The following is a 23,282-nucleotide window of genomic DNA, read 5'->3' on the forward strand; positions in this document are numbered from 1 at the left end:
GAGGGCGGTTTCGAGGGGGTGGGGGCGGGGTCCGAGCACTCACGCTCCGTTCCTGTAGCCGAACTGCCTCCAGCTCGCTCGCTCGCTACTGACAGAGAAACGGAAGTGACGGCAGCAAAGAGACGCCAGCCCCGCCCCGCTGAGACCACGCGCACGTGATGGGGCGTGGCCTCCCCTCCGAAACCAACACCGAGACCCTTTCCAGGGCCTTAAAGGGACCGCCCCTCATCCTGAACCGATGCCGCGGAAGTGAGATGCAGCGAAGACTGGATTTGACTTGTGAGTGAGTGAGGGAACGAATAAAATATGAATGACAAGCACCGAGCTTTGCACTTGTTCCATAAATGTTTCTTGTATTAAAGTGAAATGTCTGAAAAAGATCGAAAAAGGTCAACACTTCTGGCCCATTTTCCGAGAAATGATCCTTGCCCGCCACCCCCTACTCTGGTATTTAATCCTGGCTAGTAAAATCCGAGGGAAGGAAGCCAAAGTCATAACGTTTAATGCCAGAAAGTGCGAAAAGTCTTTGCAGAAGTCCTTGGCCACACACCCACACACATTCCTAAACTGAAGTCCTGGGAAATTCCCTGGCGGTCCAGTGGTTAAGACTCGGCGCTTTCTCTGCCAGGGCTGGGTTCAATCCCTGGTCAGGGAACAAAGATCCGGAAAGCCACTGGGCAAAAAAAAAAAAAGTACCTAAACTGAAGTCCTGGAGGTGTAAGGTAGTTCACAGAAGGCAAGAGAAATCCATACTACAAGCAGGAATATGGCTAATAGAGTCTTTGAATCTATATTTAAAGAATGCCGACGATAGCCAAGAATATATATTCAACGCACATTTATCAGGCACCCACTATGTTCCAGGTACTGCAATGAGGCACTTTACATATAATTATCATCCTAACAAGCACTTTCCAACGTAGGAATGACTATTCTCTCCATTTTCTAGATGAAGAGACCAAGGGTCAGAAAGTTTAAATAAGCTCTGCTCTAGGTTATACAGGGAGTGAATCATGATTCAAACCCGGCACTGCCTGAGTCCCACTGCTTACTGCAGACTGAGGCAGATTGCAAGTGCTCTAGGCCACTTCTGTTCATTCAGTGTCAGGTTAGATGACCACTTTTTAAAAATGAAACACTTGCTGTATAATTCCTTTTATACAACATTCCAAAAAAGGCAAAAATAATCCATGGGGATCTAGGTCAGGTTACCCTTGGGGGATATCACTTGGAGTGAGTATGACGGAACCTGTGGGGATGCTGAATACATCTTGGTCTGGGTGGTGGTTAGACAGGCATGTACGGATGTAAAAATTTAACTTAATATTCGTGCATCTTACATTATACAAGATACACTTCAATGAGAAAGATGAAAAAGTCAAAAATAAAAATATGAAAATTAGACTGTAAAAAGATGAAACTCACTCAGGAACCACTGTTCCAGCATGGTAGCTTGCCAGCCTGGAGTTTACACACCCAAATGCAGTTAAGGAAGCACCTTCAGTGACTACGGCCAGCTGACCTAAGTTCCCTTGGACTTTGTAGGGGGTGTCTGATTGGATGAGCTAATACAGTGGGGTAACTAGAAGATCAGCAGGTGGCCTGGGCCCTGGTAGCCATGGATATGGTTCTCTCTCGAAATCTGGATGCTGGATGAGAAAGGACAGAGTTCAGGGCACTGGTTGGAGTCATGTGACTCACAACCTCCTCTCCCTATCTTCCAAGAAAGAGCTACAACTCTCTTTACTCAAGTGTAGGAAACTGCCCAAAGGTCCTTCCCCAGTTTATTCACTCATTTCATAAACAATGTATTCAGCACCTACTATACGCCAGTGCTGCTCTAAGTGCTGGGAATTCAGGAATGAACAAGACTGACAGGGTCACTGTAAACTCATGGAGCAGACAGTAGCAAGTAAAGAATTAAATAGAGTTGGTAATTTCAGATAAGTGCTATAAAAAATAAAAGAAAAACAGGATGATGCAGTAAAGAGTGTTGGGATGAGGTTAATTGAGATCTGAAAGGGATGAAGTGGGAGTATTCGGGCAGGGACCCTAATGAAAAGAGCAGCCAGGGTAAAATTTGGGTGCTGGGTGTTCCAAGCAGAGAAGGCAGCTGTGCAAAGACCCTAGGGTTAAGATGAGTCTAAAGAACGGAAAATTCTCTTGATGTGGAACTCCACTGGAGACCATGGGCTGTACAGAGGCGGAGCCCACACAGCACCTCCCTAGGCTCAGTGCCAGGGCTGCCCAAGCCCCAGGAAGCGCTGGCTTTGCAGAGTTACCGGAGCCCAGTTCTGGCCTTTCTCCAAGATCCAAGACAGCGCCTCCTCACCTATCACTGCCTCTTCCTCCTCACCTATTACTACCACTAATTAGCACCAAGGAATCCCGCAGCTTCCCTCCAGCTGGGTCTGTGCTCAGATGAATAGATCTATGTCAGCCGAGAATTTGCTTTTTGAGGTATCACTATACATGAAATAGTGCAAGACTCCATATAATTGTCAAATGAAAGCTATAACCATAAATGCTATCAAATGCTTCACAGAGAGCTGGACCTCTGAATTGGAATAGACTGAGGATGCTTTGAAGAGAACAGCCTTAAGCTTGACCTAGGGAGATGAGAGAGAACATTTGGAGAGGGAAAAGAGGAAAACTCTGAGCTAGGTATGACCACAAAATGAGTAAGGCACATTGAGAGGCTATGAGCAGTCAATTCTGTCAGTGTAGAGAGCTGGCATAGAGGAAGAGTAGGAGATTCATCTGGAAAAGTGGGGTGAAGCCAGATGGTGAAGGGCCCTAAATGAAGTCCAAGGAGTTTGGATTTTATCCCATGTGAAAAAGAAGAGAGTGAGTGTGGCATGTCTTGGGTGATATAAAGATTGCAGGCAGCCCCAAAATATGCCACTTTGGCCCATCGATTATTTTGAATTAAAATTACTTAAGAAACAGCAGATATAAGAAGGACATTCAGGGACTTCCCTGGTGGCGCAGTGGTTAGGAATCTACCTGCCAATGCAGGGGACATAGGTTCGAGCCCTGGTCTGGGAATATCCCACATGCCGCAGAGCAACTAAGCCCGTGTACCACAACTACTGAGCCTGTACTCTAGAGCACACGAGCCATAACTACTGAACCCGCATGCCACAACTACTGAGCCCATGTGCCACAACTACTGAAGCCCGTGCGCCTAGAGCCCTTGCTCCGCAACAAAGAGTAGCCCCCGCTCGCCACAACTAGAGAAAGCCCATGCATAGAAACGAAGACCCAGTGCAGCCAAAAAATAAATGAATAAATAAATTTATAAAAAAAAAAAAGAAGGACATTCTGACCCTCTTTGTCCCCTTGAAAGCAGGAAGTAAACCTCCCATTTGAAAGGTACCCTCCCTGTACCAGGAAATAGAGAAACATCCTTATCACCAGAGACAGGGACTTCAAGGCCAAGAAGGCTGTATAAACAAACCTTGTTACTTCTTTACTAATATACTACCCCAAGTACAAACTTTTTTGTCTTGTCAATTCTTCACAAATTTATTGTTCCTTTGTCTAAAACGTATAAAATTTTCTTGCTTTTGTCACTTATTTGAGTCTCATGTTCCATGAGCTCCCATACATACAAATTAAATTTTTCTCCTGTTAATCCGTCTTGTGTCAAGTTAATTATTAGACCAGCCAGAAGAACGAAGAGGGGCAGGCAGGACATTCCCCCTGCCTGACAGGTTGAAAAAAGAAGGAAGCGCTGGAAGCTAGAACACTGTAGAGGAGGTTGCTCTAACTGCCCTGGTAAGACGTGATGCATTCCTACAATATCAAAGTGACTTTCATTTGGACTTGGCCCCAGATGAGATGTCTGTGCACATGTGTGGGTCCAACAGAGGGAGCACTGGGAGTAATAAGGGAAAGAAAGATCTGTTCTTCTAAACTTAAACCACTAGGTCCAAGTAACTCTGCTTTGAAACCCATTTGCCTGAATGCAGAGAGGAGCAAAGCAACCTTCCTTCTTTACCACTGATTATTGCACAGCTATGGAATTGTGTGGGCTCAAGGTGGCCACCAAAAATAAATTCCTAGGCCCCAGTGTGCAACAAGAGAGGACTCCGTACCCAGGAGAGAGAGGAGGCCGTGGACCCCAGCAGGACAACACCTGGTAAAAATAGTGTTCAGTGGTGACCACCACGCCCTGGATCAATCTCACTCCCGGCAGTGGGAGATACAAGAAGAGCCTTCTCATGGCCACTATAGCAGTAAATGTATGTGGTGCAGAAGCCCAAAATATGAAGAGAAACAGCAGGTAGAGGGATGGTTAGGGATTTGGCAAAGTAGAAGCAGAATCCTGAGAAGCTCAGAATACGAACACGAGACACCATGGAAGTCTGAGAGGTGCGGGGGATGTGGGTGAATTAAAAGGTGAACAACTGAGTCTATATATGGAGCAATTAGATCCATGGTGCCCATCCACCCCACCCTCATAGGAGAAAGGGAGTTGTATCTTTTCTGGAAAAATCGGAGAGGGCATGGTATGTGTGAAGAGATAGAGGGGCAAATAGACTTGCAGGAGACTGAGTCGAAGTCTGAACATTAATGTGAAAACATCCCTCCCCAGACTCTTTCGCCTTCTAGTGCTATTTGACTTTTAAAAGAATAAACGCAGACAAAAATACAAATTAATTCCTTAAAAAACATATTTTGCGAAACTCTGAATCATAATGAAATAAAGTAACCATAAGCAGTTGTAAACTATTATATATAGGATGGATAAACAGCAAGGTCCTACTGTATAGCACAGGGAACTATATTCAGCATCCTGTGATAAACCATAATGGAAAAGCATATGAAAAAAATCAATGTCTATATGTGTATAACTGAGTCATTTGCTGCTGTACAGCAGAGACTGGCCCAACATCGTAAATCAACTATACTTCAATTAAAAAAATGAAGGAGGGGTTTCCCTGGTGGCGCAGTGGTTGAGAATCTGCCTGCCAATGCAGGGGACACGGGTTCGAGCCCTGGTCCGGGAAGATCCCACATGCCGCGGAGCAACTGGGCCTGCGAGCCACGATTACCGAGCCTGCGCGTCTGGAGCCTGTGCTCCACAACAAGAGAGGCCGCGATAGTGAGAGGCCCGCGCACCGCGATGAAGAGTGGCCCCCGCTTGCCACAACTAGAGAAAGCCCTCACACAGAAACAAAGACCCAACACAGCCATAAATAAATAAATAAAAATTTTTTTTAAAAAATGAAGGAAAGAAAGAAAGAGGGGAAAAAAAGGCCATGAAAATAAACATTGAGCTGGTCTGCTGGCTCGGGCACACCTTCACCCGTCTCTCACACACGCACCTACCTAAAGAAATTGTAGGAGAGCCAAAAGTTTACCTCCACCCTCTTAGGGTCTTCACTGAGACTGAGAATTAAATAAAGATAAATAAACTGGAGGGAAGCATACACATCTATTTAGCATACGATTTACATGACACAGAAACCCTCAAAAGGAAATGAAGACCCAAGGAAGTGGCAAAATCTAGATGCTTTTATACTAGGTTGAATTAATGGTAATTGTGGCAAAGTAACTAAATCCCGCTGAGAGGCTAAAGGAAGATAAGAATTATTTGAACAAGGTCTATTTGTACGAATTTTCTCTGTCTCAATTTCCAGGCTTGATAACAGGTAGGCTACTTTCCTTCTGGTATGGGAAAGACATCTTCCATATGAGGGTTTTATCCCCTGCTTTTAGAAGGAAAAAGGGGAGGGAGGATCAGAGTATCCTTCTTGTACGTGCTGGTTTTTAAAGTGCCTTTAGCTCAAAACAACGTTGATATCAATTTTAAGGCGTATTTTAGGGTGACATATCTGGTCCACTTCAAAATCATGCTTAACATTCGAGGTAAACCAAGAACACGTAAATGAATATAGCGTCCTCGGCGCCTCCATCCCTTGCCCCTTTAACAGCAGTTTTCATTCAGTTTCTGTGTCACTGAGGGAACTGGGCGGTGTGCCTGTGGTAGGTTTGGGTTTCAATTCTCTGAGCCCCAGGAGGTGGAGAACGGTTAAGGAAGTATGAATTTTTAGAAGCAGGGAGATGTGATGCTCTGCATGCAAATTTAGTTGGCTCCGTTTTCCTGGGTTGTGGTTCCTGGTGAAACTATTAGCAAATCTTTGTTCAGAAGTGATTTCCATTACTTTTAAGTAAATATAATTCAAAAAATAAACAAAAATAAATGTTTACATTTGAGTGAAAGAGAAAGGGGAAATTTTATTTACAGCAAAATAGGACTGCAGTTGCTTTCAAATAAGAGGGAGGCATAATTCACATGCATTTGCAGAGGATGAGGATGGGGAGTTGCTCCTTTTACAGAAAATTCCTAGCGGGAATCTTTGGATGTGAAAGGATTCCCCTGCATCCCCACCCCGTCCAGGCCTGAGTCTGGAAGCAGTGAATAATACGAAAAGGAGACTAAGTAAATGAATTGAACTTGGAGTATCTGTAGGTAGACCAGAAAGGGAGGCGGCTTGGGGAGATGGGAGGAGAAGAAAAAGAGTGAGGGAAACAGCTCAGGAACTGTGAAAGAGCAGAACTTGAGGAAGAGACAGCTAGCGAGAAATTCCTGGAGACCTGGAGAGGTTGGGGGGACTTTTAAGTGGTTCCCTGCCCTTCACTGCGCCATTAACACCCTCCATTACTCATTTCTCCCAAAAGTTCAGAAAAAGATTTATACAAGCAGCAGGATATTATTTTGAAACCTTACCCATTGTGGCTCCATTTCCAGCACTTCCTCCTTTCTGACCTTCCTCCTCCCACATCCCCACATTCTCAGCTCCGGCATTACACAAAGAGAAGGATGTCGGAGCAGAGCAAAGGGGTCAGATTCTTGGCTCTTGGCGTTTAAAATCTTAGGATTCCAGGCATAAATTATAGATTTTAAATAATATGTAATTAGTCAAATTCTATTCCTTCTGCCCCTACTCCCACTTCGAGATTTTCCCTCATCTTTGGACTAGGGAAAGGGAAAGTCAGAGAGAAGAGAAATGAAACTTTTCTTTAGTGCCTTTGAAAAGCAGCTCTGGACTTCCCTGGTGACGCAGTGGTTAAGAATCCGCCTGCCAATGCAGAGGATACAGGTTCGAGCGAGCCCTGGTCCGGGAAGATCCCACATGCCGCGGAGCAAATAAGCCTGTGCACCACAGCTACTGACACTACGCTCTAGAGCCCGCGAGCCACAGCTACTGAGCCCACGTGCTGCAACTACTGAAGGGCGTGCGCCTAGAGCCCGTGCTCCGCAACAAGAGAAGCCACCGCAATGAGAAGCCCGCACACCGCAACGAAGAGTAGCCCCCGCTCGCTGCAACTAGAGAAAGCCCACGCGCAGCAACGAAGACCCAATGCAGCCAAAAATGAATAAATATTTAAAAAAAGAAAAGAAAAGAAAAACATCTCTGCTCCCTGTCCCCAGACCAGCCCTGGGGAAGATCCCCGCAGAGTTTGGGGATTGGGAGCAAAGCGAACCAGTGCCTTGCTTTCCAGATGCGCACCCTCTTAGAGGTCCTCTGCACCCCCGGGGTGTGGGTAGAGATGTCAATGTGACACGTCAAGGATGGCAAGCCTAAGGCAGCCTCACTGAATCCTGGGGCCCCTCAGGGTGCTGCAGGACTCAGCAGAATATCTTCCTCACTGGCCAAGAGTAGCAAAGATGTGGCACCGACAAGCAGCAGACCTGGAGGCCTTGCAATCAGGGCAAGGAGATCTCACCAGCCTTGATCTGAAGAGAGTGAACAGAACAAAGAACATCTCAACAAATGCCAGGGTGAAGAAGTAAGAAGGACAAAACCAGACAAGATAAACTCAAGTGAAGACCGATGTGAACAGATGGGGGAAGAAAGGCCACACCCCACCACCACCCTCGAAGCTCTGACACCATCTAAGCCCACCCCACCCCTGCCCAGAATTTAAAGGGGAGAAAGACAGAAGGGGATAAATCATGAGTTTAACCTGAAATGGGCTAAGATGAAGCTTCTGACTGGATAGAATGGTGATCACGAGACACAATCGTAGAAAAATTAAGAAAGTCGCCTTTCTCTTCAGCCTGAGTTTGTAACATGAGAGCCACACCTGAAACATACAAAGAGGAGAGAACAAGAAATAAAGGAAGAGGGGCAGTGTTGTGTGCGAGGGATGGGGTGGACACAGGGGGAGGCCAGCGGCCCCTCACTTAGGCTAAAACAGGGAAGCAGACCACAGCACCAAATGACCAGATCTTAACTCTCTCCAAAAAATTTTTGGAAAACTAAGGGAGAATGCTGGAGGTCCCATGGCACATGAGGTGGAAACAACAATCATTTCATTTGAATATTAAAGGATTGGTGGCTCTGGAAGTCTAGAGGTCTTGGGAACACCTAGGATGGGGCCAACTGGATCTTACATGCAAATGGGAAAACAAATGACAGGGAGCCCTGCGCATCCCTCCTCAAGAGTTGGGAAGGGAGAGGTACAATGTAAAGGGGGTGGTAAAAAGGAAGCATCTATCTTTGCAGGGTATGATTTACATTCCTCAGACACAGTGAAGTGAGCAAAAGCTAAGGGGAAAAAGTCATGTTTCACAGGCTTTAAAGGAGATGGGAAAAGTAGTTTCTTATCTCCCTTTCCTATCCTGCTAAAAGTCTGGAGAGTTAGGCCTAGAGACAGAATGGGAAGGAGGAACCAGCAAGAATATTTACCTGGTGTTATGTGGGCTTGGATTCAATGGGACATAACAATTCAACTCAATGGGCCATAGCAATCAAAAGCAAAGAGAGCAAAATTCCTCTGTCAGCAGCTATAGGTAATGCTGGTCATCTGAAGACCAAAATGAACAAGATGATATGAATGAGGCAGGAGAAGGAAGGGCTGTACTTGCTCCTGAACAGGCAGGGCTAAGACCTACTCACTAAAATTCCCTTCTTATCAAACAAGCTGCTGCAGGCCTTCTATGTATCTGCTGAAATTAACTTTCATAATACACTATTAAAGTTAATAATTTGTAATTCCAAAAGTTTAATACTCCTTCTCACTCAAGTAGTTATAAATAAACATGAATTATATGTAAGGTCATATGCAATGAGTAACAGGGATATATTTAAGAAAGCTGTTTAAATACAAACTGCTAAGCATTTTTCCCCTAGGGTGAATTTTCTGAACTTGGTAGTAGAGCTATCCTTAGATCCAACTTTCATTAGATCCAGCTTTCATTGTCACCTTTTATAGAAGAATGCATTGTATAATGGCAAAAATAAACATCCCATTTTTACTAGGTGAATAGCATAACTCATCTTACTATCTATACCTGACTTCTTTAATGTTCAATAAAACAATATAATTCGTTTCTAGAAAATATGCCATAACTTACATCCAACTGAGTGTTTTCCCCTTCAAAAGTCATCTTCTTTAAAGCTACATAATCATCGCAATGACTCTGACATTGGTCAAAGTGAATTTTAGAACTCTGTTTTAAGAATAACTGTCAGAGCTTGAGGCATGGTTTTTTATATGTCACTTGTGACAGGAAATCTTTAGCTTTTGAGGTCAATTTATATTTGTAAACGGCAAAAAAATTTCTCAGATCCATGATCAGTAATACAAGTAATTAAGACGTTCACAAAATGATATTTTTATATGGATCATTAATGGCCCTGCTGGCAATTCAAAAAAAAAAAAAAAAGGTGATTATAGATGCGTTATCAGTGTTTCAACAACCTCCCAAGGGTTCACCGTGGAGGACGGTCCATTTAGATGTCATCTTGCTTAGGTAAACTTTTTGAAGTCCTCAAAACCTAACATGCATCCTCTGTTGCTATGCCTGTGACAGTCAATGAAACCAATATGAAAATCTAATCCAAGCATTCTCCTCTTTAGCTGGGGCCCAATGCTAGGATTCACCTGGCTGGGTAACCATCACATCCCTAGGGAGACTGTCCAGAAGCACAGCATGAACTGTATCAGCCAACAAGTTAGGAATAGTGATTAAAAAGACAATCAAATACTGTCATGGTCTCTGCTGAAACAAGAACTCAATCCACCAACAGCCCTGCAAAGCCACGTAACCCGAGACCTCAGGGCTGAATGATACCTGTGTTGAGAAAACTCAAAATAACCCAATCTGACAACACCTCAGAATACTGGAGTTCAGGATAGCTACATAGGATATCTGACTCTGGACCATCACAGAAACCAACAGCCCAGGGTCAAGATGACAATGCCACTTTATCTCATTCAGAACTGTGGTCTTTTCACATCACTGTCTCTTTAGTAAACATGTGTTGTTTGAAAAAATCAGCTCATTACTTTCAGTTTCAAAAATGTAGCTATGTTTAATCAAGCAAGACAAGTGTATAGCTTCTCGTGTCTCTGTTTTTAAAAAGGCCTACTTTTTAGTAACACCTTACAGGGACATCCTTATCCCTCAGAGACTTCTGCTAGATTACCAGGCCTAGACTGCAAGACCTAAATAGTTTTGTTCTTCCACAGTAGGATCTAGGCTTTATATCCCCAATGATGCTGAATTTGGAAAGTCAAGTATAAGTATGTCTAACTAAGTCAGACTGGGATATAGAACCAATTAGGAAAACATGGACCTACACACAGAGGGACATAACAAGGTGAAGAAATCAGCACCATCATCTCTGTTTTAATTACTTTTGATGAAAAACATGAATGATTTTTCTCACCCTATTTAGAAGGCTATTTTAGAAATAATGCCATTTGCAGCAACACGGATGGACCTAGAGATTATCATACTAAGTGAAGTAAGTCAGTGGAATCTAAAATATGACACAAATGAACTTATCTACAAAACAGAAACATACTCACAGACATAGAGAACAGACTTTTGTGGTTGCCAAGGGGGAGGAGGGGTGGGGGAGGGATGTATTGGGGGTTTGGGGTTAGCAGATGCAAACTATTATATATAGAATGGATAAACAACAAGGTCCTACTGTATAGCACAAGGAACTATATTCAATATCCTCGGATGAACCATAATGGAAAAGAGTATGAAAAAGAATGTATATATGTATAACTGAATCAGTTTATTGTGCAGTAGAAATTAACACAACACTGTATATCAACTATACTTCAATAAAATAAATTTTAAATTTTTAAAAATTTTAGAGAAATAATAATAAATAAAAAGCTATTTTAAATGGTTTAAAAAACATTGGTAAATAATTTCTGTCCAGATAATTTTTTAAATGTATTTTCTAAAAGAACATCAACTGTCATAATTATGAAACAAATTCCTCAACAATTCTCCTTTCTATTACTCCACTGTTTACTTTTCTGCTTTTCCTTGTTTTTAGTTGCTGCTTAAAATTTGCCTCCAAACAAACTTCTAGAGACATCTTACCATATTAGATTCTGCTAAAATATTAGCAGATTACTCATTACTCAGACTACTAATTTCTTTGCTCTGAAGATCTAGATCTTTTTTTAAAATGAGATGTTTCATCTATGAATTTGAACAGTTCTTCTCCAGGACAGTTCTCTAATAAAATTTGCCCATTTTAAACACTACACTAATTCACATTTCTTTAGGTCATTTATGCAATTTTAAAATTTATGCAATTTAAATTAATTCTTTAGTATTCTGAACCTAGACTCACCTATAAAGCCAAATTAGGAGCCCTAACTCAATAGTGCAAATGTCTTTGTGTCAACTCTACACAGAAAGTGGAGATTTCTTCCTCATAATATAATATCAAAGTGTTGCTGCTAAATCCAAGCAGAACCTTAGATTTGCAAAAAGGATCATATTCCATTGTGATCTGATGTAGAAAGGATGTAGAACCAGAAAATGTGTCTCAACAGCAATTCTCCAAGAGGGACTAGGAGAGTCATGCTTTGTGAAGAGACACTTAGAGAACGAATGGCTGGTCCTTCTTCAGGCCCTCTGGTGCCTAGTCTACCAGGAATTAACTGCTCTGATCTGAAAACCCAAACACTAGTAAACTTACTGAGTACCTTCTATGTGTTAGTCATGGAGCTTGACTCTAGGAACAAGGAGGCCTGATGGGAAGTTGGTGTCATTGATAAAGCACCTACTATGTGCCAGGCACATTACACGTTATCTCATCCAGTGTTCACATCAGCCCCCGGAAGGATGGTATTTTATCCCCTTATACAAAGAAAGGAAAGGCAGACAGGTTGGCAAAAGGAGTTACACAAGTTTGTGGGTTGAGTTGTGTCCCCAAAAGCACATGTTCAAGTCTTAACTCCCGGTACCTGTTAATGTGCCCTCATCTGGAAATAGGGTCTTTGCACATGTAACCAAGTTAAGATTAAATCATCCTAAATTAGGTAAGTCCAATGACTGGTGCCTTTATAAGAAAAAGGAGAAGAAAATTTGGATATAGAGACATGGAGAAGAAAGCCCCGTGACAACCGAAGCAGAGATTGGAATAAAACATCTACAAGTCAAGGAACACCAAGGATTGCTAGAAGTAACCAGAAGCTGGAAGAGGCAAGGAATGATTCTTCCCTGAAGGCTTCAGAGGTAGCATGGCTCTGCCGACACCTTGATTTTGGCTTTCAGCCTTCTAGCCTCCAGAACTGTGAGAGAGTAATGTTTGTTATTTTAAGACACGCAGTTTGTGTAATTTGTTTTTGGCAACTCTAGGGCACGTAAACACCAGCATCACGCAGCTGGTGAACAAAGGTGCTGGAGTTAGATCTCAATTGCCTCTGCCCAATATCAAGCATAACCCATAGTCCATGATACCAAGGAGTGTTTTTATTGCCACCTGATTCCCAAACCTACTCAGGGCTGCTCCAGACTTCATCAGCTGGATATAAGTACTAAGCCAGCTGAATTCAAGGTAAGAAGGGTTACAGGTACCCAAACTCTGTGTTATTGTCACTCAGAATTGATACATGTGGAGCTGTATAGAGCGACAGAAAAATGCTAAAGAGCCAAGTCCAGAGGCCAAAAGTGATATTGACCAGAAAAGGGATAGGGCAAGTCATTTCACCCCTTTGAGCCTCAATTTCCTGCTCTGTCAATGGTCAGACGAGATATTCCGTGTGATTCCAGGCAACTGTGTAACCAGTTGGCTGGATCCACCATGGGCTGTTTTTATTTTCACTTTTGCTTCTTTGTCTGGTGTGTAAGTTTTATTTTGATTGTTCCTTTTTTTTTTAATGTTTTGCCGTTAGACTGGTCACATCCACAATTAAAGTTTTCTTTAAACTTTAAACTTTTCTTTTTCTTAAACTTTTTAAACAAAGTTTTCTTTGTTGTATCTGTTCATTCTCAGGCATCAGGTGTTAAGATAATGGAACTACGGGCATAACCAGTTTAACTGTACTTTGCTTTATTGTGCTTTGCACATATTGCATTTCTTACACATTGAAGGTTTGTGGTAACCCTGCATTGAGCAAGTCTATTGGTGCCATTTTCTAACAACATTTGCTCACTTTATGTCTCTGTGTCACATTTTGGTAATTCTCACAATATTTCAAACCCTCCACCAGCAAAAAGATTACGACTTGCTGAAGGTTCAGATGGTTAGCATTTTTTAGCGATAAAGTATTTTAAATTAAGGTATGTACATTGCTTTTTTAGACATAATGCTATTGCACACTTAATAGACTACAGTATAGTGTAAACATAACTTTTATATGCACTGGGAAACCAAAATATTCACACGACTCGCTTTATTGCTATGGTCTGGAACTGAACCCGAAATCTCTCTGAGGTATGCCTATATTTCAATTTTCATGCAGTGCACAGTATTTCTTGCTCCTTCTAAGGTGACAGCAGCTCGCACTTTTAAGGAAGGACCCACCCCGGAACGATGCCCTGGTAGCCACAACAGGTGCAAAAGAGAACTGGGCTGTTTCGAAATAAGAGCAATGAACCGTCTCCAAAATAAGTATAGTACAGTGATTAACCTTTTGGAACCATCACCAGAGCAGAGTAACATAAACACTAAATCGGGCTGTTTTCCAGGATGACCTTTCTTTAAGAATGTAAAGTAGGCAAAAATGCATCTGCTTCTGCAGCTGTCACTCTGAACAGAATCAGGCAAACTTCCCCAGTGACACATCCTGTCCAGTCTGACAGGTGTGGAAAGTAAGCATTCTTAGCTAAGAAGAAGAAGTAGGCTATTTTCACTTTGACTTGCCCTTCTTTGTGTGTGCCCAAAACAGAGCTATTTATAAAATGTTCTGAAGTGTAAGATTAATACAGTTGAGGAGCTTTCGAGGTACCCTCCTGAATACTGGTTCCGTTTATTCTCTTGCAGCCACATGAGCTGCAGTGACTGCCAGCGGGAGAATAAGAAGGAGGTCAGCGCAGGTGAGAAGAATCTAGAAACTGGAGCTCTTCCTTGCAACCTCCCTGGGGAATTGTCTCCCCGACGTGGAGGAGGAGAGCCCCGAAGCCTCACAGTATCACAACACCTTCCTCATGTAGTCTTCAATACACAGCCAGGATTACTATCAACATCATTATGGCTGTTGTTACTATTTTGTCTTTTTATTATTCTGGTGTGGGAGAATCTGATTTCCTGAGCTTAAATGTGGGATGCTTGTGATTACACACACACACACACACACACACACACTAAATTAGGTTATCGAATTGTTGAATAAACAAGGACTGTTCTTTAACTCTATAGTAGGTGCCAATAAAATCAATAAATACTGAGTGAGTCCTATGAGCCAGATATTCTCAGCCATTTTTAGACGAAGTTTATTCATTCAAGAGATAATTAAAGTGACTGCTAACTGGGTAAAATGTTTCTTTGGGGGATGATGAAAATGTCCTGGAGTTAGTGATGATTTCTGTATAACTTTATGAATACATTAAAAACCACTGAACTGTATACTTTGAAAGGGTGAATTTTATGGTATGTGAATTATATCTCAATTTTTAAAAAGGTAATTAAGGAGTAGCTAGTATGTGCCAGAGATCCTGTGCTAGGCACTGGGTAAAAAATAATTAATCCTTTGAGCCTCCTACTGTGTGTCCTTTGCATTCACCCTCTTATTTAATCTTTATAACCTCCCTAGAGGAAGGGAGTATGAGTACCCCATTTTACAGCTAAAGAAATGGATGTAGAGAGTCTTTTGCTTAAAATCACACATATAAAATTAGGTAGAATCATATGAAACTGCCATTTTGTAGGCTACTTTTGTGTTCATATGTCAGTTTCTTACAACTCAATCTAATAAGTAGCTCTATCTATCCAAGTTCTTAATTACACACATCAGAAAACCACTCTAACAAGATTAGGCATTTGTAAAGAGCTACAAGACAGTAAGGGCCTAGTTCCCTGAGTGACAGTGTGTACCACAAAGGGCTTCATAGGACCAAGAGTTAAGCTTCTATTGTTGAGGCCACAAAGACTTTGAGTTTCATCTGTTGTGGCACCTAGCACCACTCATCCTAACCGATACACCAGGTCTACAGGACCCCAGAGCCTGGGCTCCTACCCACTGGTAATTTGCCTCCTTCAAGTTGTTTAGAACCTGGTGAGAGACCCATGCACAATGTACTAGAATACTAGAATCAGAGATAGAAATGAATAAGTTCCACAAGAGTGGAAGAAATAAAGAATCATAGAGTTAATGAAACAGAGAACACAAAAACAGGGGCTTAACCAAAGAAGGAGCTTATTCTTCTCACGAAGCAAGACACCTGGAGGTAAGAAGACCAGGGCCGGAACACTGTCTCCATGATTCCATTAGGGACCCAAGATATGTCTACCTTTCCACTCCACCATCTTTAGCATGTGACATTCTAAGAAGGATAAGTCCAAGGACAAAGGAGCATGCCAGATAAATCAACCCCCAACCCCCCTTTTTTTTTTTTTTTTAATATTTATCTTTATTTGGTTGCACCAGGTCTTAGTTACGGCTCGCCGGCTCCTTAGTTGCAGCATGCGGACTTCTTAGTTGCGGCATGCATGTGGGATCTAGCTCCCTGACCAGGGATCGAACCCATGCCCCCTGCATTGGGAGCCTGGAGTCTCAGCCACTGGACCGCCAGGGAAGTCCCCCCAACCCCTTTTTAAAGAGCTTTCTCTGAAATCCCTCCCAGAGATGACCATTGGTAAGAGGTTGCTTGTAGCCTCAGGGGAGACTGTGAAACGTGATTATTTTTAAGAGAGTCACATTTACCACCATATACAAAATTAGAGCTCTGTTTGTAATGAAAAGTGGAAAATGAACAACTAACACTGTCTGCCTTATTTAGGAAGAAAGTTCAAAAGCCCGGTAGACCAAACATTGGCAAAAGTCTACTACAGGGGTCAGCCAGAATTTAAACCCAGGTTTGATTGCCTCCAAACCAGTACTTTTAACCCTGGACTATGCTGATTCCTTCACGGAGTGCATGGTCTAGTAAAACGATTTACTAAAATACAAGGATAGTGTATTAGTTTCCTGTTGCTGCTATAACAAATTACCGTAAACTTGGTGGCTTAAAACAACGCAGATTTATTCTCTTCCAGCTCTGCAGTCCAGAAGTCTGAAATTCTCCCTGAACTAAAGTCGAGGTGTTGGCAGGGCAGTTTCCTTCTGGAGGCTCTGAGGAGAGAATCTGTTTCCTTGTTTTCCTCACTTCTAGCTTCTGGAGGCTGCCCACATTCCTTGGCTCAAACCCCTTCCTCAAGTCACTACAACCTCTGGCTTCTACCATCACATGGCTTCTGTAGTCAAATCTCCCTCTGCCTTCCTTTTATATGGACACCTGTGATCATATTTAGAGCCCATCCGGATAATCCAGGATAACCTCCCATCTCAAGATCCGTAACTTAATCACACCCACAAAGTCCCTTCCTTTGCCACGTAAGGTAAAATGCGCAGGTTCAAAGGATTAGGACACAGATTTTTTTGGTGGCCATTATTTAGCCTACTACAAATAGTCACAGGTTCAAGGGATTAGGACACAGATTTTTTTTGGTGGCCATTATTTAGCCTACTACAAGTAGTAAGTTCGAAATTAATAAGTGCAAGAAGAAAAGGATGACAACATTGGCAAATGCCTTGAATAAGGAATAAACTGAGAACCACAGGGATTCAGAAGATCAAAAGAGAGATACTGCTTGGATAGTCAGAAAGAGGAGTATAAACAATTTGGAAATGGAAAGATAATACAGACATCTTAGGGAACCAAGTAAAATAATCCTGGACGAAGAATAGGATGTGTCAGAGCTGGAAGGAAGAATCTGAGAGCCTTGTTAGGGTTTATCTCCAAAGCTGGACAAAAGGAGTTTTGAGATCACTCACAGTCCTGGGGAAGTCTACTTATAAGCATCCTCTGATGTTCTGCCAATGGCGTAAGGCAGCTTGTGAAGGTTGGGGAACCTCAGGGTCAGGACTAGAATGAAACAAGAGAGGTGCCTGGGGCACTCTCAGGTTGGTGCTGCCCTGAACCTGAACTTGCAGGACTCTGTGACTGAGTGCGTCCATTAATTCTGTGCCCTAGACACCTCACTTTCTCTTACCCTGGTCCCAGCCCTGGGAATTTCTAGATAAGCAAGGCTTGCTTAGGCTTTGAGGAGTATACCCAGGCCTGAGCAATGTCAAGAAAGATATTTAAGCTGTATACTTTATCAACCTCCCCCCCATCATGACTCCTGACAGACACCTTTATTTCTGAGTCTAGACAATTTGATGAGGCAAGGCATCGCCTCACCCAGGGGAGCCCTCAAACAAAAGCTGGATGTCTCCTGCCATTTGCTTTAAGTTAACTTTCCTCAAGGTTCAAGTGCCTTCAAAAAACGTAAAAAGGGGACTTCCCTGGTGGTGCGGTGGTTGAGAATCCGCCTGCCAATGCAGGGGACATGGGTTCAAGCCCTGGTCCAGGAAGATCCCACATACCGTGGAGCAACAAAGTCCATGGGCCACAACTACTGAGCCTGTGCTCTAGATCCCACGAGCCACAACTACTGAGCACGCATGCTGCAACTACTGAAGTCCACACGGCTAGAGCCCTTGCTCTGCAACAAGAGAAGCCACCGCAATGAGAAGCCCGAACACCTCAACGAGAGAGTAGCCCCCGCTCACCGCAACAAAGAGTAGCAGCACCCCACCCCACCCCCGCTCACCGCAACTTGAGAAAGTCCACGTGCAGCAACGAAGACCCAACGCAGCCCAAAAAAACGTAAAAGGAAGCCCCAGCCTGATGGATTCCTCCCTGCACTGGGGCCTGCAGGACCCTTGCACACTTCTCTTTGAGGACCGAGGGAGGCACGTAGGAAGGCTGGCTGCTCACACCCCCACATGACCTTGATCCCGAGGACTGCCTGTGCGCGGCTCCTTTGTTGATTCAGTGGCAAAACAAAGCAAGTTGAAAAAGACATAAGGGTTAAAGGTATCAAAGTCTAAATAAGAGTATTTGTTTTTATTCCTTTTAAACACTGGCAGTTTCTGCTGAGGAGGCTGTCCTGGAGAAAGGAGAAGAGAGGCCAGAAATGCAGGAGGAAGGGAGAAGCCAGACAAGTTTGTAATTACACTTTAAGTTCATGTTTCCCACAAGGACTGGGAAGAGGGTCCGCTATGAAGGATTGCTGATTTGTTCTTGGGAAGGTTTTCTCAACCCCGGCAGTGTTGCATTTGGAGCTGGATAAACCTTTGCTCTGGAGGCTGCCCGGTGCATTGCAGGGTGTTGAACAGCATTCCCGGGCTCTACTCACTGGACGCTGATGGCCGCCCTCCCCAGTCACGACAACCAAAAAAGTCTCCAAACATTGCCAAACATCCCCCCGCTAGGAGTGGGGGGTAGGGCAAAATAGTCCCTGCTTGAGAATTCCAGTTTTAGGGGGTTGTCAGGGCTTCAGCTGACTTAAGCAAAGTGACTTTCCCATTATAGGACGTTCCTGTGAATTCTGAATGCGAAGAAAGGAGATAGCATTCTTTACGACGACATATCACTGAACAGTAACTAACTCATCATTCTAGTCATCCTAAAATGATATCCAAAAGAACACTACAAGTGTTTATTTTACATATTATATGGGATCTTTGACTGAGTGGAGGAGGAAGGCGTAAGGGGCCCTGCTATCCCCTCAGAGGGACTTCCAAACACCACGTACTGCTCCATGCACAAAAACGCACCGCAAACATTCCCTCATCCTACACTTCTTGTCTGAAAAATGATGTCAACAGCTACAACTAATAATCTTTCAAAATTTATAAATCAGAGAATTTCAATGGAAATCATCAGCTAGGTGGTAATTTTTTAAAGTGCTGAACTTTATAGATACATTAGTACATATCTATATTTATAGTATTAGATAGATAGATAGTATTGTTTGTATGTTGCTATAGCAATCCAGCGACAGGAGTTAGTTTTCCTCGGGGTACCAAAGGTAATATTAAAATGGATGGCGTTGGTATAGCTTCGGGTGCTTCGACACAGTCATTTCACTAGATGCTCACAATAAGGCAGGAAAGTGATTAGTGTCACTCCTTGTGCATCTGTCTTCCATGATGGTACAGGGATAATGGTTCCTTAACCGCCTCTATCACCAGAAAGGATGTGCAGGGGGAGAGATTGCCTGTCAGACTTGCCCTCTCTGCAGCCCCTGTGTCCTGTCTCACGGCTTTCAAGGTAATCACATTGCTCAAAAAGGGGCCCAGGCCTGCCAAGCCCACCTTCTCCCTCCCGCCCCCTGTGCCAGCCCAATCTCCTCCCTTCCTGATTCTGCCTGCAGCTGCCACTCTGCAGCTCTCTCCTCTCAGGAACATCAATTTAAATTGCTTTAAGCCAGGCCTCTGAGCATCCTTAAAGCACTTCCCCTGCTGCCTCCTATACAGCTGGCCTGGTGATGAGCTCTAGTATAGAGCAGAGATGGACCGTTGTTGCCTTGGCACTCTACCCCATAAGTAAGCCTGGGAGGGGGGCTGCTATATGGCGGATTCCCCACAAGAGTGGGAAAAACAGCATCAGAAGGATGAATAGACAGAAAGCTATAATGGGGAAAAAGAACATGATTTTTAAAAAGAAGGTTCTTTCAAAGCAGGCTGCTGTAAAGATTCCTGGTACTGTTTAAATTGGGCTGTCAATGTGCACTGTATTTCTTTCCATGCCTCCTGTTGGTTTTTCCTGCAGGCTTGTCCCCAGTGAGACCAGGCCTGAGAGCTAAGCCACTCCCACCAGCTGTAAATATCCTCCCTAACACCGTGTAATAGGGAGCACAAAAGCCATATATCCTTGGACTTTAGGGTAGTTGTGTTAGTCAGGGCTCTCCAAAGGAAACAGAATCAATAGTGTGTGTGTGTGTGTGTGTGTGTGTGTGTGTGTGTGTATGGAGAGAGAGAGAGAGAGTGGGAGGGAAAGAGTAGTGAGAGAGAGACAGAGAGAGATTGATTTATTTTAAGGAGTTGGCACACGCGATTCTGGGGGCTGGCAAGTCTGAAATCTGCAAGGCAGGCTGGAGACCCAGGGAAGAGCCCATGCTGCAGTCTTGAGTACAAAGGCAGATTGCAGGCAGAATCCCCTCTTCCTTGGGGAATTTCTGTCTTTGCCCTTAAGGCCTTCAATTGATTGGATGAGGCCCACCCACATTATGGAGGGTAATCTGCTGTACTCAGAGTCTACTGATTTAAATGTTAATCATATCTTAAAAAAGCCTTGGGACTTCCCGGGTGGCGCAGTGGTTAAGAATCCGCCTGCCAATGCAGGGGACATGGGTTCGAGCCCTGGTCTGGGAAGACCCAACATGCCATGGAGCAACTAAGCCCATGCGCCACAACTACTGAGCCTGAGTGCCACAACTACTGAAGCCCGCGCACCTAGAGCCTGAGCTCTGCAACAAGAGAAGCCACCTCAATGAGAAGCCCACACACCACAATGAAGAGTAGACCCCGCTTGCTGCAACCAGAGAAAGCCTGCGTGCAGCAACGAAGACCCAACAACGAAGACCAAATGCAGGCAAAAATAAATTAATTAATTAATTTTAAAAAAGCCTTTACAGCAACATCTACACTGGTGTTTGACCTAGACATGGCCTAGCCAGGTTGACGCATGAAACTGACCATCACGGCAGTCCTACAATCCTACCTAGTGGAACGGGACCAGATTCAATAAGACTTGAATCAGAGCTGAGGTACAGGCAGCTGCCTCCAGGGAGCCTCTCTGTAATGGTCTGGGTTTGGGGAACCCATGGGTAAATGGGAGGTTCTGCCTTCCACATGCCTTGTCCACTGCCATCTTTTTATTTTTTTTTTTATAAATTTATTTATTTTTTTTTGACTGCGTTGGGTTTTTATTGCTGCACACGGGTTTTCTCTAGTTGCCCCGAGCAGGTCTACTCTTCGTTGTGGTGCGCGAGCTTCTCACTGCGGTGGCTTCTCTTGTTGCGGAGCACGGACTCTAGGCGTGCAGGCTTCCGTAGTTGCAACACGTGGGCTCAGTAGTTGTGGCTCGCGGGCTTAGTTGCTGCACGGCATGTGGGATCTTCCCAGACCAGGGCTTGAACCCGTGTCCCCTGCACTGGCAGGCGGATTCTTAACCACTGTGCCACCAGGGAAGTCCCTCCACTGCCATTTTGTTCGAGCCTGCTCTACAACTACAAGTCCTACTGGAGCCCCCCATTTCCTTCCCAAGTGCTCACAAAGCCTGCACAAACCACTCCTGCATGTGGGCTTGCTAGCCTTTGTCACTTGTTCAAAGTCAGGAGGGTCAGCTATAGCCTTCAAGTGATTCTAAGCCAAGAATTACTGCAGTGCCACTGTGAGGAGCCTGGAGTTATTCTGGGATGAGGGGGCCTGGGTTGGGCTCACCAGCCAAGATAAGAAATACAATGTAACAGAAAGACCACTATTCCGGGAGCAGGGCAACCTAGCCCCATGTTTGTCACTGACAAATGTCAGTTAAGCATTTTACATCTTTAGGCCTCAGTTTCCTTGCTTGTGAAATGATAGGGGTAGGCCCAGCGGTCTGTAGCTCTAAGAGTCTTTGGTTCCATTAGCGCATTGGCACGTGGCCTCTGACTGCAGGATGCCTCACCCAATCCATGGCCAACCTGACCCTTATTTTACGAGGGAGCATTTTGGATAGCTGTTCTTTATTCTTCTGTCTATTCATGTATTAATTCAATATATTTGTGCCTACTCTATGGATGAAAACCTTCCATAGTATTATGACAGATACAAAGAAATTTAATACAGTATCCCTGCTTCAAGGAACTTAAAACCCAGCTGGGGAATAATTCAGTTAGGATATATTTGGCTGCAAGTAACAGAATTCCTGAGCAACGGTGGCTTAAGCCTTGTAGACCTTGGTTCATCTGCAATAACAAGAAGTCTGGAAGTCCGCAGTCCTGGAGCTGGTTTTGGGGCTCAGTGATATCTGCTGTCATCAAGACACATCCTCTTTCTAACATCCTTTCGGCTTCTTGTCCTTAGGTTTGTCACCTCATTGTCATGTAGCGGCTGCTACAACTCCAAGCTCTACATCTTCACACTAGTGCTCTGAGAAGGAGAGTAGAGGCATAAGGAAAAAAAGAGTTTTGCAAGATAGGCTCCAATTTTTTTCTTAAAGGAAAAATGATTTTTGCCAGGTGCCCATCAACAGACTTCCCCTTTATCTTCTCAGCTGGAATTGGGTCACACTCCCAACCCTAGTCTAATCCTGAGATAGGGAAATGGGTTCCATCATGATTCACCTCTGGGTACCTCTGTGATAGCTGACCAAAGAAGGAAGGAAATGGCTCACAGGGTAAATACATATATATCGGTAGAAGAGTGAATCAACAATACAATCCTAGATTAAGCAAGAATCAGCCTTGTCAATAGGCCAACGTTTAGGTCCTGGTCCCCCACCTCTCCTTGTGTGTATCTATATGACATTGGTTAAGACACAAGCTAGAGGCCTGGGGTCCTTTTTCCCTCCTCTGTAAAAATAGCAATGGAGAGAATGGAGGGCATCTAGGTGAATTCTCCATCCCTTCCTACTTACAAATAAATTGTGCTCTAGTTCTAGATAGTGGGATAAAAGTGCATTACAGCAGATAATTAATGTGTCAAATGTGGGCCCTGGCACTGTCTGTCCTTCACCTCTGAAGGCCAGGCCAGTCCCTCCAGCCCTGCAAGATCAGGCTAACCTCATCCTCTGGTTAACAAAGAGGCTCCAGAGTGAGAGGGTAGCTCACCTAGGCTTTGAACTCTGGCCTGGAGACATTTGGCAAATCACTGGGGTGTCCCAGTTTCCTGCCCTCTTAGAGGGCTGCAAACATATCTACCTCACAGGGCTGTTGAAAGGACTAAATGAGAGAAAACACATTAAGAACTTAGCACAGTGTCTGGCACAT

General features: G+C 43.9%; 2 protein-coding genes across 6 annotated transcripts in view; both read right to left on the bottom strand.

Annotated features, from left to right (window-relative positions):
* Nucleotides 1–23,282, bottom strand: part of SUB1 (SUB1 regulator of transcription) — a 354,409-nt gene that overhangs the window by 18,538 nt on the left and 312,589 nt on the right. The window contains exon 1 of one of the 2 annotated variants that reach the window (XM_082453885.1): nucleotides 44–164. The exons of the other annotated variant lie outside the window; for it this stretch is intronic. The gene's annotated coding sequence lies outside the window, so the exon portion shown is untranslated. Of the gene's footprint in view, nucleotides 1–43; nucleotides 165–23,282 lie in introns of those variants that run through there. 2 annotated transcript variants of the gene reach the window in all.
* Nucleotides 3,198–23,282, bottom strand: part of LOC309656866 (uncharacterized protein) — a 41,115-nt gene continuing 21,030 nt past the window's right edge. Inside the window, exons 4-6 of one of the 4 annotated variants that reach the window (XR_014261517.1) lie at nucleotides 7,981–8,100; nucleotides 7,524–7,750; nucleotides 3,198–5,397 (exon numbers count right to left, since the gene is read on the bottom strand). Coding sequence is in view for 3 of the 4 variants with exons in the window: in XM_082453888.1 (XP_082310014.1) it covers nucleotides 7,721–7,750; nucleotides 7,981–8,100 (150 nt within the window). In the remaining variant the exon portion in view is untranslated. Of the gene's footprint in view, nucleotides 7,751–7,980; nucleotides 8,101–20,282; nucleotides 22,444–23,282 lie in introns of those variants that run through there. The other 3 variants (XM_082453888.1, XM_082453889.1, XM_082453890.1) reach the window with 3 other exon arrangements.

This window comes from Balaenoptera physalus, assembly GCF_965194825.1.
Source record: "Balaenoptera physalus genome assembly, chromosome: 3".
Classification (NCBI taxonomy): domain Eukaryota; kingdom Metazoa; phylum Chordata; class Mammalia; order Artiodactyla; family Balaenopteridae; genus Balaenoptera; species Balaenoptera physalus.